The 22,772-nt window shown below is 44.7% G+C and overlaps 1 protein-coding gene across 3 annotated transcripts in view; it reads left to right on the top strand.

Moving 5' to 3' along the window:
• CACNA1I (calcium voltage-gated channel subunit alpha1 I) overlaps positions 1-22,772 on the top strand; it is a 164,541-nt gene that overhangs the window by 96,386 nt on the left and 45,383 nt on the right. For all 3 annotated transcript variants that reach the window (XM_039725615.1, XM_039725617.1, XM_039725616.1), the window contains 4 exons: positions 1,139-1,236; positions 16,262-16,421; positions 19,681-19,996; positions 20,630-20,722. In XM_039725615.1, coding sequence (XP_039581549.1) covers positions 1,139-1,236; positions 16,262-16,421; positions 19,681-19,996; positions 20,630-20,722 — 667 coding nt within the window. The remainder of the gene's footprint in view (positions 1-1,138; positions 1,237-16,261; positions 16,422-19,680; positions 19,997-20,629; positions 20,723-22,772) is intronic.

Genomic DNA, 22,772 nt, shown 5'->3' with positions numbered 1-22,772 from the left:
CTCACTTTAGCTCTCATTTAATTCTCAGTGATTCCTGGTCAGGGGCATTTGGGTAAACTTTTGGCTGACTTGTGGGTCTTTCTGTATAAATTATGTTTTTGTTCTGAGAAAGGGTGCAGTAACAAAAGACTGTCCCCCCAAGCCCTTCCTCTCTCCCGAGTTTTGTTAAAGGGCCAAGGAAAAGGGAACATTTTGTAGTTTCATTATTCATGTCTGAGAAGAGATTCAGTAGAAGCAGTTTCTGTCCTGACTCTGCTGTTATTTCACCTGCCAACTTTGTCACCCTCTTGATCCCATGTGCAGACCAGAGTTACCCAAAACAAGCTGGTGACAACAGCCCATGTCTTCCTGGGGGCCTCATGCATCTCTGCTCATGAAAACATGTTCAAGAAAGATGATTTGAGGTCCTCAGGTGGAAATTTCTGGCCACCATTATAATGATATCATTATAATTATCAAATTATCATAATAATAATTTCCCACCGTGCTTTTAAAGAGACAGGACATTTGCCGTAGTGGGCAAGGAGAGAACATGGGCTAAGGATTGCTGGGCCAGGTCACTTTCTGTCACCTGCACCTGCTGCTCTTGCAGCAAAGCCAATGCATGAGTCACAGCTCTTTGCACTTTGAGGTTATTTCCAGCACATGTTGTTGGGTTAGGAGAGCTAAGGTCTAGCATATATCCTAAAATTAGGCTTTTCTCATTTTGGTTGGTGTCAAAAAGGAGTGATTCACAGCCACGGGGGAAGTCTTTCCACCTAATCAAAGCAGTTAGTGCTTTAAGTGAGAGGGTTTATTTCTGTGTGAGATAAAGCAGGTTTAGCTGAAGCTGCCTCCCAAGATGCACCCTGCAGTGGGAGATGAGGGGAACACAAGGAGCACCCTGCTGTGCTGCAGGTAACTCCCAACAAAACTGGGCACATGGCTCCTGTCCTGCTGGCCCTGTGTGCAGCAGCCACCCCGGACATGTTCCCTGGCCAGGAGTGCCAGGATGAAGCTCAGGCTTCATCCCCATAACTTCCAGAAACTCTTCAATGAAGAAATGATAAACCCGAGGCTCAAGGAAAAATTCTGGATTCTTTTAAACTTTCTTTTTCTCTCTTTTTCTCTCTCTCCCCTTCTCTTTCCCCTCCTGCAGGATGGTGGAGTACTCCCTGGATCTCCAAAACATTAACTTGTCTGCAATCCGTACTGTCCGTGTCCTGAGGCCCCTGAAAGCAATCAACCGCGTGCCCAGTAAGTCGCGCTTCCCTCTCACCCCTCTCAGCTCTGCTTGTGGGGAGGACATGATGACAAGGCTGCCTGTGCTGCTGGTGTCCCAGCAGGTACACAGTGAATAGAGGCTTCTGTGGGGTGTGTGCAGGCTTTTCCTCATCCCAGGGCCCAGATGTGTTGTTGGATGGGCAGGAAAACAACAGTCTCCCAGCGTATCTGCCCTGGTCATCCTTTGTGCATGGCCATGTTGATGGAACTTCAGGACCTGAAGGTGAACCATAAGCAGTAAATGGAAGGGGTTTTTCTTTCTCTTACTGAAAGACATCACAGGTTTAATGATGTCTGTAGCCTCAAAAAGGCCTGTATGCGAGGTCTGGAGAAGGATGAGCTTCAGGAATCAGGGAGAATTAGTTTGCTCAGACTTTCACAAGACCTTCCAGATCTTCTCATCTGAAAAATTTTCATGCCATTACAGGTTAGGGGCATGTAGCACTGACTAATTTTTTTTCCCTCCTTACCTTGTGCTTTGTATTCTCTCTTTTCTGCCAGCTATCCCCTCTGTGAGCTGCTGTGTGTGTATGAGCCAGGCCTGGGACTGCCAGGGCTGTGCCCAGCCCAGATGTGTCAGCCCTGGGGGATTTTAGGCATTTCTTCTGCAAGTTTTTCAGTCTTACAGAATGGCAGGAAGTCTCTTTGCTGTTCTCCATAATCTCCCTGATTAGGCTGTCTGCAGTGGCTAGAACCTTGCCAGAGCTCTCCTAATCCTTCTCTCAAACTCAGATGCTCCTTTTTCTTTTCCAGACCTGAGAAATTTTGCACAGTTGACCTCCTAATCTGCATCATGTGTTTTCCCTTGTGCCAAAGTAATTTTCATGATGTCACCTACTTCTTGAACATGCTGTAGAGGTGGATTTCAGAGACTCTGGCTTCATGCAAAGCCTTTCTGTAAGAGGATCATGTCCCTCTTCCTGGATGTACTTTTATCTTTGAGCAATAGCTTTGAACAGAAGGTGCTGAAAGGTTTAAAAGAAAAACTGAGGCACAGTCCTGTGTGCCCAGCATGGCAGAAGGGGACCAGACAAAAGAGCCACTGGTTGGGGCAGTGACAGAACAGCCAGGAATGTGACAGGTCATTCATGGGATGATAAAGATGAGGTTCAGGAGATGCTTTTGGCTATTCATGGTCAGCAAAACAACCCCCCAGTCTGTCTCCCTCTCTCTGGCCCTTATCCAGAGAGGAGAGTACTGGGAACCAGCCCTGGTCTTGGGGTTGATGCCTTGAGAGGCTATGTGGAGCAGAGGCTAGATGGTGTTAAAGGAATAAAGTAGGTATTTATTAAAAGGCCTTCAAGAGATACACCTTGGGCAGTACAAGAGCCCATGGTACATGGCTGTACCCAAGATGGACACCTGATCACAAGTTTTCACACTTTTATAAGTTATGGTCCATTTATATATTGGGGTTAATTGTCCAATTTCAGCTTCAGGTTATGAAGTCCCATCCTCCCAGACTGCTCTCCTCAGTTTGCTGTTGTTTACACTTTTTGGGCCTGAAGCTGCAACAGTGTCCTCGGTTGTCAGGCTGGAAAAGGATTGTTTGTCTGACTGCCCTGGGAAGAGAACTTGCTAACACTTTATATGAAATTCAGAGTTATATACCAATGCAGTACAGAAGCTAGAAAATATGAAAGCTAAAACTGAAGGCATCACCTCTCTGTGAGGGGGTGGCCTGGAGGCTGTGCATGGCAGACTCACCCCTTCCAGGAAGATATTGGGCAGCTATGGGAGAGCAGCACCATCCTCACGTTGTGCAGCCTCCTTTCCTCCCCAGTTCATCAGGCATGCCATGAGTTTGTGCTCAAAGGCTGCTTGGAGAGGCTGATCCCTGTTATCAGGGTAGACTTAACCTTGGAGGCAAATGGAAACATCTGGAACGACATCCAATTAACTCTTACAGGTGTCTGCCATTTTAATTGCTGGACAAAGCAATTAAATTTTCTTCTGCCAGGAAGAGAGTTTGCCTGGCAGAAACTTAAGGCTTTCTATTAGTCCTATTTATCTCCTGGAACAGCCAGAGCTGCCCCAGGGAGGAACAGTGTGAGCCACGTCAAAACTGACCTGCTCCATCCATGCAGAGGCACCGGAGATGCTTTCCATCATCTTTCCTGACCTTTGCAGAGCAGATGCCATTGAATTTTTCCTGGCTGTCCCTGCCCTGACACTGCCTGTTTGCTCTTTTCATCAGTATAGAACTATATGTGTATGAAATTGATGCTGTTTTAATTTCCACTCTGTGGTTAAACCTTTATGTTTATTTTTCTTGCTACATAAATCTGTGGTTATATGCAGAGAATGTTTTGGAAGAAAGACATCCTGCCATTAATTAAAACAAACAAAAAAAAAGAAAAAAGAAAGAAACTGGATTCCCTGGGAGAGGAAGCATTGACTTGAGGGCTGAAAACTAGCAAAGAGGCTGTAAACAAAGGTTTGTGATAAATGGGAAAGAGCTGCATTAGAAGAAGGTGCCTAGTGGGCTACAACAAACATAATTAATGGGACCTTTGGCCACAAATCTTTTTTTAATGTCTTTTTAAAGTTCTTCATTACTAATCTGAAGCAAGAGGAAAGTCTATTAGTGCGATGTACTGATGATACCAAGCTGGAAGTGCTGCAGGTGCTACCAAGGAAAGTGGGAAATAGGACAGCAGGAGGCAGAGGGAGATTGAGGTCATGGCTGTGAATGTGAGATGTCTGGGGAGAGGCAAGGAATAGGAGTTATTGATCCCAAAGGCCGAGTTGATTGATTGATTCAGCCAAGTTCAAAAGGCTGTGGTGGGACAGGGGGGGTCAGTCTTCACCTTGGGCATTTCAAAGGCTTCAACATGGTCCCTTCCAGGTAGGGACTGATTTCCACAGGGGAGTCTGGCTGTGTGGACTGAATAATAGCAGTTTATTATCAGGAGAATGGACAAAAATTATTAGGAACCTGACTGATTAGAATATGAGTGGAAGAGTGCTCAAGTGATCTGTCAGGCAGATTATTTAGCTCCCAAAGAACTCTACTAATCTACCAGTGTTTGAAAGGTCCACGTACTTACATGAGAAATTTCTGGAGAAGTTGAATAGAAATTTTGTACTACATGAAGGAAAAAGAAAAAGGCAACAGAAAGTTAGAAGAGAGGAAATTCAGAAGGAATTTCTAAAGAAAGTGTAGCAACGTAGCAGAGGAAAATGTTAAATTTATTTTATATTCTTAGCAGGTGGGCAAGGCTGAAGCTTAAATGCCCAAATTCCCAAATTGGATGTGTCTAACTTCTGCTTACGTGTACTCATTTGCCACATAAAACTACTGAAAGCCCTTCCTCACAGTGACACTCCTGAGGCTTTGAAACAATATCACACAAAGAGCTGTCTAATTATATTTACTCATTATCTTTGGTACAAAGGATGCATGTAAGGATGTAAAGCCTCTCTGAATCATGACAGAAGAAAGGGACAACCAGTGTAACCAAAAGGTGATAAATGTCCGTTGAGAATGACAGTTTCTACCCAGTTTGTAGTTAGGCTGTAAAACTCATTGCCACAGGAAGGGCACTGTGTAAGTAAAGGAAGTAAAATGGGATTTTCCAATAGGATTTTCCCATCCTTGGAAGTGTTCAACGTCAGTTTGAATGGGGCTTTGGGGGACTGGACTGGTGGAAGGTGTTCTTGTCCATGGCAGGGAGGTTGGAAGTAGACGATCTTCAAGGTCCCTTCTAAACCAAACCATTGTGTGAGGACTCACATGGAGACACTTCTAGATTTCAAACATCCTTTGGAGCTAGAGCTGATCTTTAGCTACCAGTTATCAGCAACTGACTGCATTTCTTGCAGTTCTCAGCAGGATGTGCTACTGACCATTTCAGGTTTCCTGTCTGAAGCAGTCTGGGGCTCTGCCCTGCCTGATCATTCCTCCATTCTCATGCCATATGTGGAGCATGCTAAGAAAACATGAAGCACCCTGGTCTTGTAATAGGCATCACACCTTCATTAACAGTCCCTCTTATTCTGGCATTCCTGACTACAACCCCAGGAACTCTGCCTTTTGGGCTCGTGTTTGAAAATGCAGGAAATGAAAAATCAGATTGGTTGGTACTATTGCCACGGGATTCAATTCCATGGCAATGAGTTGGTGTGAGAAGCCCTGAAAATCACTGAATCAGTGTAAAAAGTAAAAAAATACCCTCCAGGTCTCAGTCAGAGGTAGCTGCCTTCTGCTCTGGCCATGTCTGTGTCCTGGTCTTGGGGTGAAATTCCACATCCATTTGTTGTTATCCTTTTGTGATTGTGTTGCAGGTTGCTGGGTGAAATATTGCTCTTTGTGCTGGCTCTTTATTTGTTCCTTCTTCTCAAGGCAAGGCACAAGGTTTGGGGGGGAGGCTGGTTTTGTTTTATTTTTACCTGTTTTGGACCAGTGAATCTGTGATAATTTCTGATAATTTTAATTTCTTGCTCTTCTTTTATTAAGATTTTTTTTTGACATTGAAGAAGAAAATGTTTCTTCATTTTACTCTTTCTTGTCACATTGGCCTTATGCAAAGAAGAGCCCTTGCATTATGTGTGATGTCTTCCAGTTTCCACTTACAATTTAGTAGCTGATTCATCATTTGGAAGCAGATTTCTTCAGCTAGGTGCACTGTATGCAAGTGGAGGAATCTGTTGCAAAGCAACTTTACAGAGTAGAAAGTATACATATGTGCTAATACTTTGTAAGTACAGTAATATTTATGTGGAGTTACTTATAGGTATTAAAAAATAACATTATATGCTTATTATTTTGTGTGCAGGAAATAAAATTTCAGACTTATGGGAAGTTCTGCTTTTTCTAAATGTGTTTTTTTCAGTCAGAACAAAAATAATATTTTCCCATCCTTTTAAATGCAACTTTATGCTGCCTAATTTTAGATTTTTTTTCCATTTAATATTTTTCCTATACTGGGTCCTGACAGAAAAGTCTAAAAAATCAGAAATCCTTAATCATGCCATTCTAGTATAAGAATGCTTTCCCCTCTTCTTGTTCTCCTTTTCAGTTTGCTAAACATTTTAATGACTACTGCAGTGTTTTTATTTCAATCAAATTGCAGGTTTTTTCCTAGTACAAGTGCTGTGTGTAAAAAATCTTGATCTAGTTCCATTTTTCTTTTTTAATGATTGTAATTATAGTAGCTCCATGGGTCCAAACAGACTGGAGTTCTCTCCTTTTCCTCTATGGATCTCAAAGATATAAACCATGGCTTGTTATTTTTAGTCTTTCTTATGTTTCACACCAGGTTAGTGGGACCCAGTGAGTGTCACCAGCAGACTCAGGAATACAACTGACATCTCCTAACTCCTAGCTCTGCACTCCTCTCACTAGACCAAAGCCCCAAAATAAAAATAATCCGAACCATCTGAGTGCTGAAATGGGAAAAGCAGATGTTTAACCTGCAAATGCCTGCTTTAAATCTGTATTCCACACCAAGGTACCTGTGCTTGGCACTGTAACAGTGCCTAAAACAGAGTAAGCTGGCTACAAACCCCGCACTTGGCATGGGGGAAAAGTGATGACATTTACTTCTCTAAATGTGTTTTTGAAGAACTAATTTCACTGATGAGCGTGTGTGAAATGAGCTTCTGACTGAGATATATGAGGCTGTAAAACAGTCTCATTTGCAGCTAGATCAGACAAAAACCAAGCACATTTGACAGGCACAGTCCTGCCCTAGCAGTTGGAAATGCAAACAGATTATGGAATTCCTCTTCTAAGTGCCCCCCATGGGGTCTTTGCTTCAGATGCTTCAGTGTTTTTGCAAGAGGACTTGCTTCTTCTCTTCCAAAACCTATCCCCTTTCAAAAGTGTATTCTTCCAAATGACTCTTTTGGAAGTACATTTTTCCCCCTCTCTCAGATTTATTTCTGAAGCAGTAGCTAAAACTCAGATATTGTTGATTTTTCCAAATATTTAAACTTACCCAACTCACAGTTCTTTGTATGAGGTGCTCTGTAAATACTTATTATCTCACCTCAGTGACAAACAAACCACACTCTCAACCATGTGCTAATGTGTATGCCCACAGATTTATCCACACACAGCCCGAGCAGCTTAGTAAGGGCACAGGAGTGATGTTATCTGGCAGCACCCATACGAAAAAATTAAGAGGTCACAAAGCCCTGTTCGCTCCCTGATCAGGCTGTGTGCCTGAAATGTATTTAAAGGTGAAGCTGTCAGCTTCCTGTGGGGGACAGATCAGGGATGGAATTGTACTCAGAGCTGCACTATCCTGTATGTGCAACTCTTTATCAAGTGTCTTTATCAAGTCAAGCCCTAAATTAGATGGGCATACCCAGGATAAAGGGAAACCATGTGAAGGGGAGCAGAGCAGAATGAAGATAATACAGACCAGGACATAGAAGAAGGGGGGTTGGAAAGAGAAATGCACAGGAGGCAAGTGGTGGGGATTGCCTGGCACAGCAGACAGAGGCCTGATGCACCTCTGTGTGTAGGATAATGCAGAGAAGTGGCGGGGAGGAAATCAAAACTGATACAAAGATAAGACAACATAAAGAAGATTTGTTGACTCACAAATATACTGGATGGGTTTGCAAATCAATGCATCTCTGAAGCTTGTTAACAAACCAACTGGTCTGTAACCAGACCCACATTTAGCAGTGCTCATAGAAACCTAAAATGGTTTGGGTTGGAAGGGACCTTAAAGATTATCTCGTTCCAACCCCCCAGCTGTGGCCAGGGACACCTTCCACTAGAGCAGGCTCCTCAGAGCCCCATGCAGCCTGGCCTTGAACACTTCCAAGGATGAGGCATCCACAATTTCTCTGGATGTTCCAGTGCCTCACAACTCACAGTAAACAATTTTTCCTGTACTTAATTTAAGTCTTCAGTCACTGAAGACAGGCTCCAATTTTATTTACTTCTTGTCTGATCTCAGTGCTGTTTTTCATGTGGATTACAAGTGTGCAGTGTATTGCCAGGTGTTTAACTGGGTAATCGCAGTAAATTTTGGAGAAAACCCCCAAAAGATAATGAAAATTATAATCCTTTGTTAATGTAAACCTTAATGCATCATGGCAAGGAGCTGGGAAACACTGAAATGCAGGAAATAGAGACTTGGAAATGCTTTGTATTTTTTGATACATTGATTATTTTCTATTTTTTGTGGTCACAGGTCATAGGAGAAAGTAATATTTCCTTCTCTGAACCAGTCCACTTCATTTCAGGATTATTAGCAAGTATTCAAAAGTCACTAATTGTGGGCTGTAGGATTTTCAGATGGCTTTAAAGGCATGAGATTTGAAAAAGGAAAAAAACAATGACAGATTATAATAATTTATTTTTCCCATGGCTTTTAGACCTTTGTACCTGTGAGTCATATCTTTTTTTTCCACCCATAGTAGTGGGGAATAAAAACTTCTCTCTTTTTTTCTTTTTTTTTTTCCTTTTTGGCTATAATCTGAGATTTTCAAGTCATAGCAAGATTTCCCACCTGAAGGTTTCTGCCATGCATCCAAAGACTGATGATAAAAAACACAAGAGTCTGTAACAACACTTCAGAATTTGTGTTAGTGAAAGTAAAGCAAGCCTGGAAAAAACCAAACCAAAACATTACAGAAACTGGTCACAGAAAGACCTTTGATGGAATCTTTATTTCTCCCTTCTCCTGCAGGGGAACCTGCAGAGCCAGAATTTTAAAAAATGCTTAGTACCTCACAGCTCCCATTGTGACAATTCTGCTGCCTGTTCAAACAAGCTCAGCCTCCAGTGTACACAGCAATCACGAAAGCCTAGCCATGTATTTTGCTGCCTAAATGGGAGCTGAGCTGTTTTGCAAAATCTGTCCCATGGGACCTATCAAGCAATGGATACCATGGAAATGTGAGCAATAATGACAGTGTATTATGGGGTGAATGATACTGTCATATCACACTAATGCAAATTAAACTTTGTGTGTGTGGGCAAGGCAATTTACAATCATAACCTTAAATTTCTCTATCTTTGTGTATTTTGGGACCGATTCTCCTGTTCACACTCATTTCACGTAATGTCGTGTCATTGCCTGCAGTAGAAAGAAACATGATTCATGCTAGTGACAGCAAGAGGAAATTAGCCCTGTTAAATCTTACCCAGAAGTTGCATTAATGCTGTTTTACATAATATTTTGCATTATTCTGTCCCACTTAGCACTAGAGATGTGTAAAGAGCTTAAGGATATTTACAGAATAGGAGGCAAGTGGCTCGCAGCCACAGCACTGGAGTTGACTTTTGTCCCTGGTGTTAGGTGGCTCCTGCAATTCTGAAAGAAAAGCTGGCACTGTATGTTTTTAATAGACTCTTCTCTGAAAGTGAATGCAGTCATCACTGCAGTGATAAATGGGGGGAAAAAAATGAGCTGATCAGTGAATGAACTACTGTAGCAGGTGGTAGTAGGTGTTGCTTATTAGATGTTCAGTATTACAAAAAAGAACAGAATGACAGTAATCCCCCAGAGAGACACCTCTCTAAGAAATAATCTGACACCTGTCATCACTTTCCAAGACAAGGTTGCTTAACAGTCCAAAGCTTGCAAGGGGATAATGGCAAGACAGTGAAGCAGGGGGCTGCTGACTGGGACCTTTGCCTGCATGCATTTCTGCTCATGTCATGGATTATGTGGCTACCAACCATGCTGTGATGGCATGTACTGAATGTGACTGCTTGTGGAGGAGGAGTTTTTGGTTGTTATCTGTGAACCTTAGCTGGGCTTACAGCATCTATCATAAGGTGCAGTCTGCTGCAGAGTTTGGTGTCTCCTTCTTTTTGGATGACAGAAAAGCTTGGACTCTTTTCCCAGAAGTGTCAGCATTTAGGTGTCAAGGTAAATGCTCTGGATTTTGCTCTGCTCTCTTTCTTGAGGCCTCTGCATCCATAGGGTCAGGTCTGCAATTACGAGGTTCATTTCTGAGCTTGCTTCTTCACATCCCCTGGCAGCACCACCTGAGCCCCCTTTGGCAGCCTGCTGAGCACTGTGGCTCTGCCCTGCCTGTGTGCTTATTTGCTCCTCTTCCCCTCCAAGGAAAAGAGCCTATCTCTGGTTTCATTTGCACTCTCTTTTCAGTGGTTGTTTTAGCTGAACATCTATCGGGAAGTGTTTTAAGTGGTGCATTTTTCTTCCCTTCTTACTTTCCTTTTTCATGCTCATAACCTGACCTGGTCTGTATCTTGCTCTCTGACTGTAAGGAGGTGAGGTCTTTGTTAGTCCCTGGATCCCAAGGGAATTGCTTCTAGAGCCTTGGAGCAAGCTTAAAGAGATTTTTTGTCTTCTTATATGAATGTACTCTAAACCTAGTCTGGAAAGCTCTGTTCCAGCAGGATGAGGCTCTGGCCAACAAGTATTTTTCTGGAGTTTGTCTCTCTTTTGGATACCTCAGGCTTAAGCTGAGAAGTACCTTGAAGGTAAGGACTAGGGGCACTTAATGTTTGAGTATTCTAAGGGAAGTCATTGTATGAAGATGAGGATTGGTATGCTCATGCTACTGAAAAAATGAACAACAGCTCTCTGTACTGGTTGAAGCTTTTTAAGTGCTGGAAATGTCATGTTTTGATCTCTTCTGTGGTTACACTGGGGAGTGAGAAAGATAATTTGAGGTTATGTCATCAACAGGCTGTGTAGGATGAGGCGCCTGAGCCAGTCAGGGATGCTAAAAGGCTTTGCTTGTTAGTAAGGCAAGAGTGGGGATTTGGTGAGGAGCTGACCGGCGCTCCTGAGCTATGGATCATGCTGACCTTTGGCAAGTGCTAAACCCCCAGCTCTAAATGTACCCTGCAAACACACCCAGAACATGACAAAGAGATTGATGGGAAGACTTTGTTTTTCTCTGAATGAGCCCAGGGTGTCTGGGGCAGTTTTTCCCTAGCAGCAGAAGTGGCTTAAGGTCTCTCAGTACCTCATACTGTATGTCAAGTGGACCAGTCTTTCCACAGAGTTGATTTAATTTGGGTCTGGCCATCCACCTGGACACACTCTCTCTCTCTTGCCTTGGTGCAAAGCAGGTGGTGATGGTTTGCAGTGAGAGTGAACCTGGCTTTGCAGCTGGAGGACAAAGCATCTGGAGATGCATGCTGGCTCTTCCAGCTGAACTCCTTTAGCTTTGCATGTGTTGTTTGCAGAAGAGGCCTCAGTTGGAAGGAATGCATCAAAGAGAAAAGATCTGTGTGGCAAGGGAAGCTGTGGTTATAGTACAGGTCAGCTTGGCAGTGTGTCTGCTGTTGGACCCACAGCTCATTGGTGTCTCTTGGTAGTGTTTGGCCCAAGCTGGAGCTGATGTTTATGAATGCAATGTGTGAAAAGACAGCTAAGCCTCGGGTCAGCAGGAGATCAGTGAGGACGGCCACAAGTTGGAGCACCAGCTTGCACTGTGCACACAAACAGAGATTATTTAACTACAGGAGTTGCAAAATTAAAAAAAAAAAAAAAAAAAAAAAAAAAAAAAAAAAAAAAAAAAGAAGGTGCATGTCTCTGTCTGTTGGCTGCAAAATTAAAAAAAAAAAGAAAAAAGAAAAAAAAAGAAGGTGCGCATCTCTGTCCGTGTACTTTCTGCACAATCTATCTGCTGGAATGGTTCCTTGGTTCTGAAAATTTCCATAAAGGAGCATGCACAGGAGAATCCTGCCAACCCCATGCTAGCTGGATGGACTGCCATGTGTCCTGGGGCAGGGCAGGAAGGAAAGAAGGCACGCTTGGACAAGCAGCCTGGCTGAGGGACATAATGACCCTCCAGTTTCTGCATTCTGCAAAATGTCCTGCCAGCTACAGTCACAAGTACTGACGGGAAGGAGATTTGGTTTTGTTCCAGTTAAAATGACAACTGGGAGCTTGGTCTGCGATGCAGGTGAGATGGGAGCTGAGGATTATGTTCTCCTCCACCTGCTTTACCCCAGGCGAGGCAATGACTGCCTCAAACCGCGATCTCCTTTTGACTTCACGTGCCTTGGCTCTGTCCCTCACGCTACAGCTGGGGCGGACTGAAAGCCTCAGAGCTGAGAAAGAACAGGGCTTCTGACCCCTCCTCAGCCAGTCCCGTTCGTGTCACAGCGTGATTAGCGCCAGGGAGTGAATCAGCTCGGCTGTCCTGGCGCTCGGGAGGAGGCAGGCGGGGAGAGGGCGAAGCGGCAGCGCTGCCGAGCCCCGGCGGTGGCGGGCACAGCTCCCCGCAGCGAGGGCTCGGTCCGGCCCAGCCCGGCCCGGCCCTGCCCTGTCCGGCCCGGCCCAGCCCAGCCCTGTCCGGCCCAGCCCGCTCGGCCCCGCCGCCGCCGCCGCGCTCCCCTGAGGGCGGGCACGGCAGGCGAGTGCGCTTAGCCAGGCTAATCAGGGCTGTGGCGAGTGTCGGGACGGAGCTGGGGTCATTGTAGTGTCTGCTGGATTTGTCAGGAAGGGCCTCTGGGTGCCACCAGGATGAGACAGACGATTTACTTCTTCCGAACCACGGAGGGAGCTCGGAGGCCTTGCTCAGCCCTGTGCTTCCTTCTGATGGTCACTTCCAGCACTTCTCTCACCCTCCCACCATTTCTCATCCCTGTACACACTTTCCCCCCATCTCCTGCTGTGTTTGAGTGGTGAACACCCCTGTGGCTTTGCTCCTGCATGATATCTTACGAGAAGCAGCCCTGCCTTCAAGGTACGATCCAACACCTTTCTCTACTCCTAGCTCAAGGGCATGGGTGAGCAGCAGGGAACCATTGTGTGAGCATTGTTTCCTTCCTTGGATGCCCACAGACAGGGCCATTTCATTTCCTCCCTTCCCCTGGTCAGAGTGAGTGGAGAAAAGATCTTTCAGAGCCCACACCTGGCACTCATGAATATTTAATGTTTCTTGCTTTTATTTCCCTTGAAGAGCAAAACCTTTTCATATTTGATGCCCTGGAAGGCTGTTTGGTTGCTGAATGTTGTTTCATCAATGCTGTCCCTCCTCGCCTTTCCTACAGACTGCCCAGCCTCTCTTCCTTTCTTTTCTTGAGCAGTGTTCCCTTTTTTACAAAGGATGCTTCAGAAAAGGTCACTGTCCCTTTCATATTCCCTCCTTACTGTGAGCCAGCACGGCTTCTGCTCTGCCAATGGTAAAGGACAAATGGGGAAAGGCAGCAGTGGGGAGGGAGGCCAGGAAAAGGGTGCACAGAAGCTGAGGAGCAGCACAGAGGTAGACAGGAGTTGTAGGCAGAGCAAGAGAAAAATGGCTGAGCAGCACGTAGAGGCAGCAGAAGGTGGGAAGGAGGCAGCAGCAGGATTTTGATGAAGGGGCTTTCCAGCACCTTTCAGAATTTGTCATTCAAGGTGCACAGGTCTTGCTGCGGATGGCAGCCTGTCCAGCAAGGGCCCTTTGGAAAAGGGAGATATCCCAGTTCCCCAAAACAGAATACTCCCAAAGCTGCACTTCCCATTTCACTGTCCAGCTATTGTTTTAGAGACCCCATTATTTTAGCCACCAGCTTCTATGGTAAATCATCACCTATTGGCCTTAGGCTATTCAGCCTTTCTCCCTCTTTCTCCTGCAATTGCAACTGATGTTTGAATGCTTGGGTGGGTGTAGATTCAGTGTTACTGCTTTTGAAAAGCCAATCTCATATCCACAGTCAACATCAATGGGAAGAAAAAGATGAATCTGTCTAACTGGAAAATTAAAAAAAAAAACAAAAACAAAACAAAACAACCCCACAACCAAAAACCCAAACTGGTTAACTGGTTTCCTCTGGACTTAGAACCTGTTAATGCTGAAATTCTTTGTGATGTGGAAAAGATGCCAGGTGGTAGAGCCACCTGCCAGTTCTTGGGTCATGGCCCCACGCACCCCATGAGGGCCTAACATGGGGGCAATAGCTATGATCTTGGAGCTGTGGAGAGCATAATCTTACCATCAATAATCCTTCTGAGAGTCAGCATGGAGAACGTATGGGCAGGCAGGATTCCACTTTCCAAGAAAAAGGCAGGCAAGTTTTGCACTTGCTTTTTCTTGGAACATAGACAAAATCAATTTTTGTAAATTCTGACCCAACAAGGATGCTGTCTGTAAAATTCTGGTGGGTATGTCTGTTTTGTCTCTTCTGCATTTCAGCATAAGGGCAGCCTCATCTCTCCCATTACCCAGCTCTGAAATGGAGCTAGCATCAATTGATCTGAAAAACACCACCCCCTCCTGCAGCATTACTGGCACAGCTTCCCATGTCACTTGGCTCTCCCTAAAGTACTGACCAGGATAGTTTATGGGAACTACTGAGCTCTTTCTGTGACACAACATTAATGCTGGGAGCACGTAGCACTACAGTGAGGGTGTGTGGTCTTGAAGTCCCAGTGCTGTCCAGAGCATTTCTCCAGGGCCCAGCTGGTCTCAGTGGCTGTGCTGTTGGACTTGGTGTGCTGAGAGGTCAGAGAGCTGCCAGTGACTCAGGGCACAGTGAATGGCTGGAGCTGTGTCCCTGATGTAGTTGTCTAGAAGCTGCCTCCTGTGGTGACTGGTGACCCAGCTGGACAGGCAGGCAGCAGGGCTTAACTACTGCTCCACAGCCTGGTCTTAGAGCCAGTGCTATCATCCCTTATCCTTCATGATCCCATGGAGGCACTAATGAGCATCATCTCCTTCCTGCACATCATGTACCTGTAAATACCACTCCTGTCTCTTCCGCCCCACTCTCTCTCCAAAGCATTCTCCACTAATCTAAACCAGTCTGCTGTTCCACAGCAGGCACACTTCTCCCTCTTCCTTCAGTGTTTGTGAATTCCATGAATGCCTGCCCCACCACAGGTGCCACTTCCCTCCCCTCTCTGTGGGGTGAGCAGTCTGGGGAATAGACACGAAGCATAATGTATAGTATTGGGTGGTAATTACTTGGTGCTGGGCACACAAGGGAGATTATCCTGTGCCTCAGAGGGCTGGCTGTCAGAGAATCCTAATCCTATCTTCCCCTCCTCTTTCCCCTTCCACTGCCATCTGAAGCAATGAATTGGTTATAAATACCTTATTAGCTAATTATTTGCTGGCCTACATGGAACATCTTCAGTGAAGGAAGTCTCTGGGTATCTGAGGGGGGACCTCCATGGAGACAAGGAGAGACAACATCGTGAGGTGTGCACAGGGATAAAGGCAGAACTGTGATGCTCAGAAGAATTTCTAGGCTTTCACCATCCCTGGAGAACAGAGGAAAAGCCATTAGCTCCATGGAGAAATGGACTATGTTTACCCCTACTTGTGGCTGTGTGCTAAAGAGCCAAGGGGAAAATAAAACCACAGGAATAATTCATTAGGTAATTAGAGAGTAAAAAAAAAATTTTTTTTAAACATTTTCACTGGGCAGAGATTCTGTGCTGGAAGCTTTTTGGGCTGTGCCTGCTACTTGTATGCTCCAGCCCCACTGGGGCGTGAGGACTAGCCAGGGGAGGAAATTGTGGTTTTTATTACTGTCTTCTGATGATACTGTAACTGAAAAAAACCCAATTATCTATGCCAGTTTATATGTTCTGAAAAGGTTCATCCTGCCAGCAGGCTGGCCTTGGTCTGTCCATGCAGGTCTGTCTCACAGGCTGCAGGATGCAGTTGCTGTGCTGAAATGACTTTCAATTGGAGCCATTGGATAATGGAGCTGTTGAGCTGACATGCCCCTTTGGGACATTGTCACTCTGTTGTCCTTCTGCAGGGAAAGAGGAGGGAGGTATGCCAGTCAGATAGCTGATGGCACCGAAAGTCTCATTCTCTTTCCTTCTCTGCTGCAGATGGAGGCCTAAGGTTAAGAGATCACAGCATCATAGCAGCTCTGCTGGCTGCCTGTCAGCAGAGGTTAGGACAAGGAAGGGCAATAACCATGAATCTGGCCAGGTTTGGACAGTGGTTAATTTCTGACACTCTGCTTTTCTTTTCATGGAGCTTTTTGCTTTTATTATGCATACCTTGTAAATTTCTTTCCTTTTCCTCTCCTTTCCTTCCTCTCTCCCTTTCTCTATCCCCGTGTCCCACACTTGCTCCTTCTGGTTCTCTTCTCCCCATGCAGGCATGCGCATCCTTGTGAACCTGCTGCTGGACACCTTGCCCATGCTGGGGAACGTCCTTCTTCTCTGCTTCTTTGTCTTCTTCATCTTCGGCATCATTGGGGTGCAGCTGTGGGCTGGGCTGCTCCGCAACCGCTGCTTCATGGAGGAGAACTTCACAGTGTGAGTGACTGGAGACAACTTTTTTGATTTGTGGTATAGACAGGAAACAAGACCACACTGATGAGAAAGTGTCCTTAACTATTTTCCTGATGTGGCAGGCATCACTGGCTTCATTACTGTTTTTCAGCCATGAGCAAGGGCTGCTGGAGCCAGGAGGTGTGTGACAGCCCCGAGCAGCACAGAGAAATGATGCTTCAGGTTTTAGGGTTTATATTTTTCAGATTCTGTGTTGCTTTGGTGTGTACTTCTGAGCTTCATATTAGGGGATAGTAAGCTGTCTTCACAAAGCAGGTAGACAAAACAATTCCTTATCTAGCTGGGGACCAAGGACAAATGATCCAAATTTCAGGCCCAAGAGCATAAACAACAGCAGAATGAAGAGATAAAAACAAAAAGGATGGGACTTCAGAATCTGAAGCTATAATTGGACAATTAGTTCAAATATGCTGATGGATCACAACTTATAAATGTGAGAGACCTCATGACTGGTTGTCCATTTTGGGTTTATCTTGAGTGTGGCGCTGGCTGGGTTCTTGTGTTGCCCAAGGTGTATCCCTTGAGGCCTTCTAATAAATACCTGCTTTATTCTTTAGCTCTATCTAGCCTCTGTTCTAGGTCAGCCTTCACAAGACATCAGATAAATTCTTCATTGTTATCTGACCAAGTTATACACTTCCATTAATATAAGTCAGTTCAAGTATTTCTTGTATCTTCATAAGGATGGGGGTCTTGGGTAACAAATGTCTCTTGTGTTGATATGCAGGCAGCCTGAGATATTCAAGAGGGTTCTCCTTTGCCTCTTTTTTATCTCATGTTCAGACTTTACATCAGCTTAATGGCACAGATAGTTGTAGCTCTGCTCCCTTGAAGTATGCTCAAACATTGCCAGTCATCATCCAAGCACCAGGAAGCGACAGTCAAACAGCTGAAAGGGTCTGAAATAATTTCTGGATCCCTCAGGATTCCCATATGGCAGCACATACCCACAGAGGCCATGCCAGATCAGAAGGGTAGGCTTCTCCATCCATAACCCCCAGCCTTGCTGGCAGCAGGTGCCTGTCACTTTGGGGACCCTGAGGGCAGGCATGGGCACAGGGACCTGCTGCTTGAGTCCCTCCCTCCCTCCCTCCCTCCCTCCCTCTGCCTGCTCATGCCTTCTGCCAGGCCCTCTGTGCATCACGTGCTCCAAGTGCGAGGTGTTGGTCACGTCTTGCAGTGGAAAGGGAGGGTGGGCAAAGACAGCTGCTTTTCTTCTGTCTTCACAGCAGGTGTCTGGGCTCATTTGGATTTGATGAAGGCTCAGGTTAGCATGGCTGTCCCCTCCAGCCATGCCTAGTAATAGAGGATAGTGCTCCTACACCCAGAAAGAACTGAAACCCTGAAACATGCCATCAAAAGATCCTGAACCTGCTCCCTCTTGACAGAAAACAATGCTCACAGGAGTCTTACAGAAAGCCATAGTGCTGCCTGATGCATCCAGGAGCATCTTTGACACCTCCAAAATGGAGCTGGGGTCACTGTTTCAACAGCAGTGCATTACCCTTGGAGGGACACTGAGAAATTTCTAGAAAACTTTAGGAGTAGAATTGCATATGGGCGGTGGCATGGGGAAGGAATAGAGGGCTGGAGGGACAGGTGTCCCACAGCTGGATTAGTAGAAGTGAGAGCATCTGAAAACAAAGAATGGATGTTTGAATGGGACAAAAAACTCGTGGGGAAACATGGGAACAGTTCTGGCAAAGAGGGCCTGAAGCCACGCAGGGGTCAATTAAAGGTATCTGAGGTTTGTTAGGAGGTTCAGGGGGGAGTCTGCAGAGCACAGCTTTACTTCTCCCACAGGCAGCGGGGTGGAATAGCTCCTGCCTGCCATGAATTCTCCGATTACCCAGTTTCAGGGCACAGCTCTTCCTGTTGATTCTCTGGCTTTAGTAGATCTCAGGCTTTAAAAGGTTTTCTTAAAACCGTATGATAATCCCAGGCGTGCTATCAGTGTAGACTGCTTAAAGAAAACCTAGAGCTGTAGATCAGTTTAAACTGATTAAACAATTCTGAAGCTTTAGAGCATCTCAAACTGGGAAAAAAAGTGTGAAAATACAATGTGCAGAACAGCAGTGGAGTTGCAGAGTAGGAGCTGCTTAAAGCAGGCATTTCCTGTGTTTATTTATTCCTTGGGGAAGAACTACTGTTTAGGATGATTGTCCTTTATGTAAATCAGGAGTAGCACTTCTTTAATGAGTGCAATTACATCCACACAGGATTGATGTAACTGAGAAGTGAATTGGGGCCACAGCCTTCACAATGACAGATATTAGAAAATATTTGCCTGGCCATTACTAGGGAAATCAATTCTGAAGGTGCCCATGCACCAGTGATGAGGATGAGTTACAACATACCTTTGTAGTTTAGTTCTGCTTAGTTAACAATCAGAGCCTCTCTTTTTCTTTTTCATCAACACTGCCCTCTTCCAATGAAACTTAGTGAAAAAGTCTGCATTTGCACAACGTGAAAGTTGTGCTTTGTAGCACTGCGAGGAATACACCAGATAGAGCTTAATCCTTTTTTTTTTTTCTATCTGCACCTTTCACTTTTCTCATATTAGCTCATCTCCAGCTAGGCAAGCATAGATGATTTTAATTATTCATGCATTTGGAAGGTGCTTGCATTATTTGGAAAAAATACATGAACTTGTCATAGAACATTGCACCCGTAATGCCAGCTGTCAAGAAGGAGTCAAAGTTAAGGTTAAGTCAATTTTATCTTTCTATTTCCGAATTTTAAAGCTTATCTGTGCAATGTTAATTATGCATGAACTGGATTTTTTTTTTAGAAGTACAGAAGGTTCACTACCAAATGTTATAAAACATGTCCATCAGCAGTTACATATATGAACATATTACAGGAAAGCCTGATGAACTTCCTTAATGTCATTGCATCTGATTTAGCTTTGATGTTAATGGGGAGAGTATCAGACTGCAAATCTCTGCGTTCCAGCTTTTTTTCATCTCCATGCAAGTGGATTGTGCAATTTGGCCTGGGGTGATCTGATGGCAGGAAAAGCTCTGAAAACTGGGGGCTCACCCTAGAAATTTGCTGGTTTTCAGGAGCCTGTCATTCCTCCCCTTCTCCTGAGTCAACAAACCTGGAAATCCCCTATCCAATGCAGTCCCTATGTTGGAATGGGGGCTCCCAGCCCCAGCAGTATCACTGATAGACAGGAAACTCTCTGTCACAGGAAATTTGACTGTGGTTTTTTTTGCAGACAAGGTGACATTGTCCTGCCCCCTTATTACCAACCAGAGGAAGATGATGAGATGCCCTTTATCTGCTCGCTGTCAGGAGACAATGGAATTATGGGCTGTCATGAAATACCCCCGCTGAAGGAGCGAGGCCATGAGTGTTGTTTGGACAAGGATGATTATTATTATTACAATTCAGTCCGGCAAGAGTTTAATGTCAGTGGCATGTGTGTGAACTGGAACCAGTACTACAACGTGTGCCGCACAGGCAATGCCAACCCGCACAAGGGTGCCATCAACTTCGACAACATCGGGTATGCCTGGATTGTGATATTTCAGGTAAGACTGGGTTAGCCTCCTTACAAGGCTCAAGCTTATATTTCTGTTTTTCAAACTCAGTCTTTCTGGGCTCCAGGGGTAGTTTCTGCAGGGTGTGACAGAGATGCAAATAAAGGGCTTTGTAACTCCCCTGGTGAGGCAGACAGTGCCCACATGAACGCGCTTGCCAAAATAAGCTCCACTCTTCAGGCTGACTTGTACCAGTTTCCCCTCCAGTCCAGACAGCTATAGTAAAGGAATCTTGGTTGGGTTTTTTTTGTTTAATTCCCAGCACGTGTTGCAGATGGGAGCTAAAATCCATGTCCTTTTTCTTTTCCTCCGGCTGTACGTGGTGTCCAGTCCAAGGGGCACAGCAACCTGCTGCGGGTTTTCCCCTGCTGTGATCCAGGGAAATGAACTATTTTAATGAAATATTCCTACTGTGGACTAGAATGATCTCACAGGCTTTGACAGTGTGCCAGTGTCACCAAGCGGTACCATGCTGATTTCCCAAAATGGAAATTTGGCTTTGTTGAAATGAATTGTTGTTTCTCACCTTTCTTGGGTTGCAACCGTCCTGCCAGTATCTGCTTGTTATACACTGAGGAGTGAGCTCTGGAATATCCCTCCTGTTTCTCTTGTTTGTCTTTTCAGGTGATCACACTGGAAGGGTGGGTGGAGATCATGTACTATGTGATGGATGCCCATTCCTTCTACAATTTTATCTACTTTATCTTGTTGATAATCGTAAGTATAAGGTTTGATGAATGTCAGCAATGCAAGCTAAGAGCTGACAAAAACCAGGTCTTAGGTCAACATAGATACCAGGGAAGCAACTTCTAGAAATTTCAGAAATCCAGCTAATTGATTTTCACCAAGAGTCCGAGGCAAGATCACATATATAGTTGTCAGCCAAGTTATTAACCTTCACTCAAAAATATACTTAAGATTGATTTTTAAAGTTATAAGTGCCCAGTGCAGAGTAATGTTCGCACTGGCAGATATTCCTGCAAAGTAAATTCCCCAAACCAGTTGACTTAAAAGCCAATTCTTTCTCTGCTCTTCTGCTATACAGTTTAAGTTCTTGAGTAATTTTGGAGTCATGTTGATTGAGGAGCTTTTGGCAGCACCTGGATTTATCAGGTTGAGGCTGAGATTCACATTTTGTTAGACTCAGGGTCTGTCATGCTGAATTATTTCCTCACCATGAACAAAAAGGAGCTACTGCTCCAGAGGTGTTAGCAGTCCGAAATAAACTGGCTGTGTGAGATCCCTTGTGGATGATAGAAAGGAAAGAGAGGAGTGTGTCAGCAATGAGAACTTAATAAGCAGTTTATAAACCCTGTGGATTTATACAAATGAAGTTTGAAGGTTGGTTTTCTGCAAGGATATTCATTATCAGCACCTGGGACAAGAGCTGAGAAGCATGGTGCCATTGCCTCCCCATTCCTCAGGCTTCCCTTGCATAAGTGCATTTTCTTAGAGGGAATATCCTGTTTCTAACAAGGAAGGATTTTGGTTTTTTATGAAGGCTCTTGCACATTGATCACCTGGGGGACCAAAGTCAAGAGTGAAATGGAAAGACAGGATGAATTATGGGAAGTATAAAATCTGTACATGGTAGATGCAGTTTAGTTTCAGGTCACTGAGTAAGGACCTCAGTGTGTATTTCCAAGGCCAACGTGCATTTGGATGAATGGACCTGGCCAGGACTCTGATCTTCATCCAACACTTGTCCTATGGGGCCATGCCCTTCAAGAAATAGGATCTCTAGAAGCAGTCACCCAGTAGCACTAACAGATTGACCTAGCACAGGATCTAGTTTACATTCAAGCTGGCATGCAATGACTTGAGATAAAGCAGACTTTAATCCATTTCTGTGAGAAATTCTGCAGCCTGCACATATGGAGGGTGGTGCAAAAGAAAAAAAATTATTGGCCCATTCAGGTCAGAAAACTTAAAAAAATATTACTGTACCTTTGATTTCACCCTGCCTTACGGTCTTCTATTCTCACAAGGGAAAGACAAGGAGATAAAAACAGGAATATGATGTAGTCCCTGTGGGCTGAAGCATGAACCTGGACAGCAGAGGTGAAATATACCTTAAGGAATGTTGCTTTTACTTTGATGCTGGAGAGTCCCAAAGAGACAGTGCAGAGATGTGATTGCACAGGATGGGATGATGGGGGGGAGTTTCCACAGGCTCTGTTCTCAAGGGCAAACTGGACATCTACTGCTTTTTGGGAGTTCAGAAAATAGTAATTTCCCATGATTTTTTTTCATATACCCCACAATGGAATAGATATTTAGTACCTACCTGCATTTTGACTTTGAGCAGCATGATCAGGATACCCCAATTTGTAGAATATGCAGAATATGTAGACACAGACTTTACTCCTTGTCCCACACCCCCAGTCTCTTCCAGAGCCTGGAAGGACAGTGCAGGATCATTGTTTAACCACTGGGGCACACATACTCAGTCTTTTGTAGGCCAGTTCCAGGAACTGCCCTTCCCCCCACATTTCAAACTACATAAATTCTGTCAGCATATTTTTGGTTTCTGAGTATCCTTCTAGTGCTGGCTCACGTCATGTGGATTCACAGTGATTCAAACTGTGTCTCTGAATTTGCAGGCACTGAAAACCCTCAATTAAACACTCCACCTGAGATGTTACTGCAGAGTGTCATTGACATTTCTAGACACTCCCTCCTCATTTGCAGAAGCCATATAGGTTTATTTCTGTCAAACAGAGGAGAACATGAATCTCAGGTTACTTTGGGGACTGCTGAGAACAAA

Source organism: Passer montanus, unplaced genomic scaffold (genome assembly GCF_014805655.1).
Source record: "Passer montanus isolate IOZ18808 unplaced genomic scaffold, ASM1480565v1 scaffold55, whole genome shotgun sequence".
Taxonomy (NCBI): domain Eukaryota; kingdom Metazoa; phylum Chordata; class Aves; order Passeriformes; family Passeridae; genus Passer; species Passer montanus.
The sequence above is the reverse complement of the archived record's forward strand: the minus strand, read 5'-3'. Positions and strand labels throughout refer to the sequence as shown.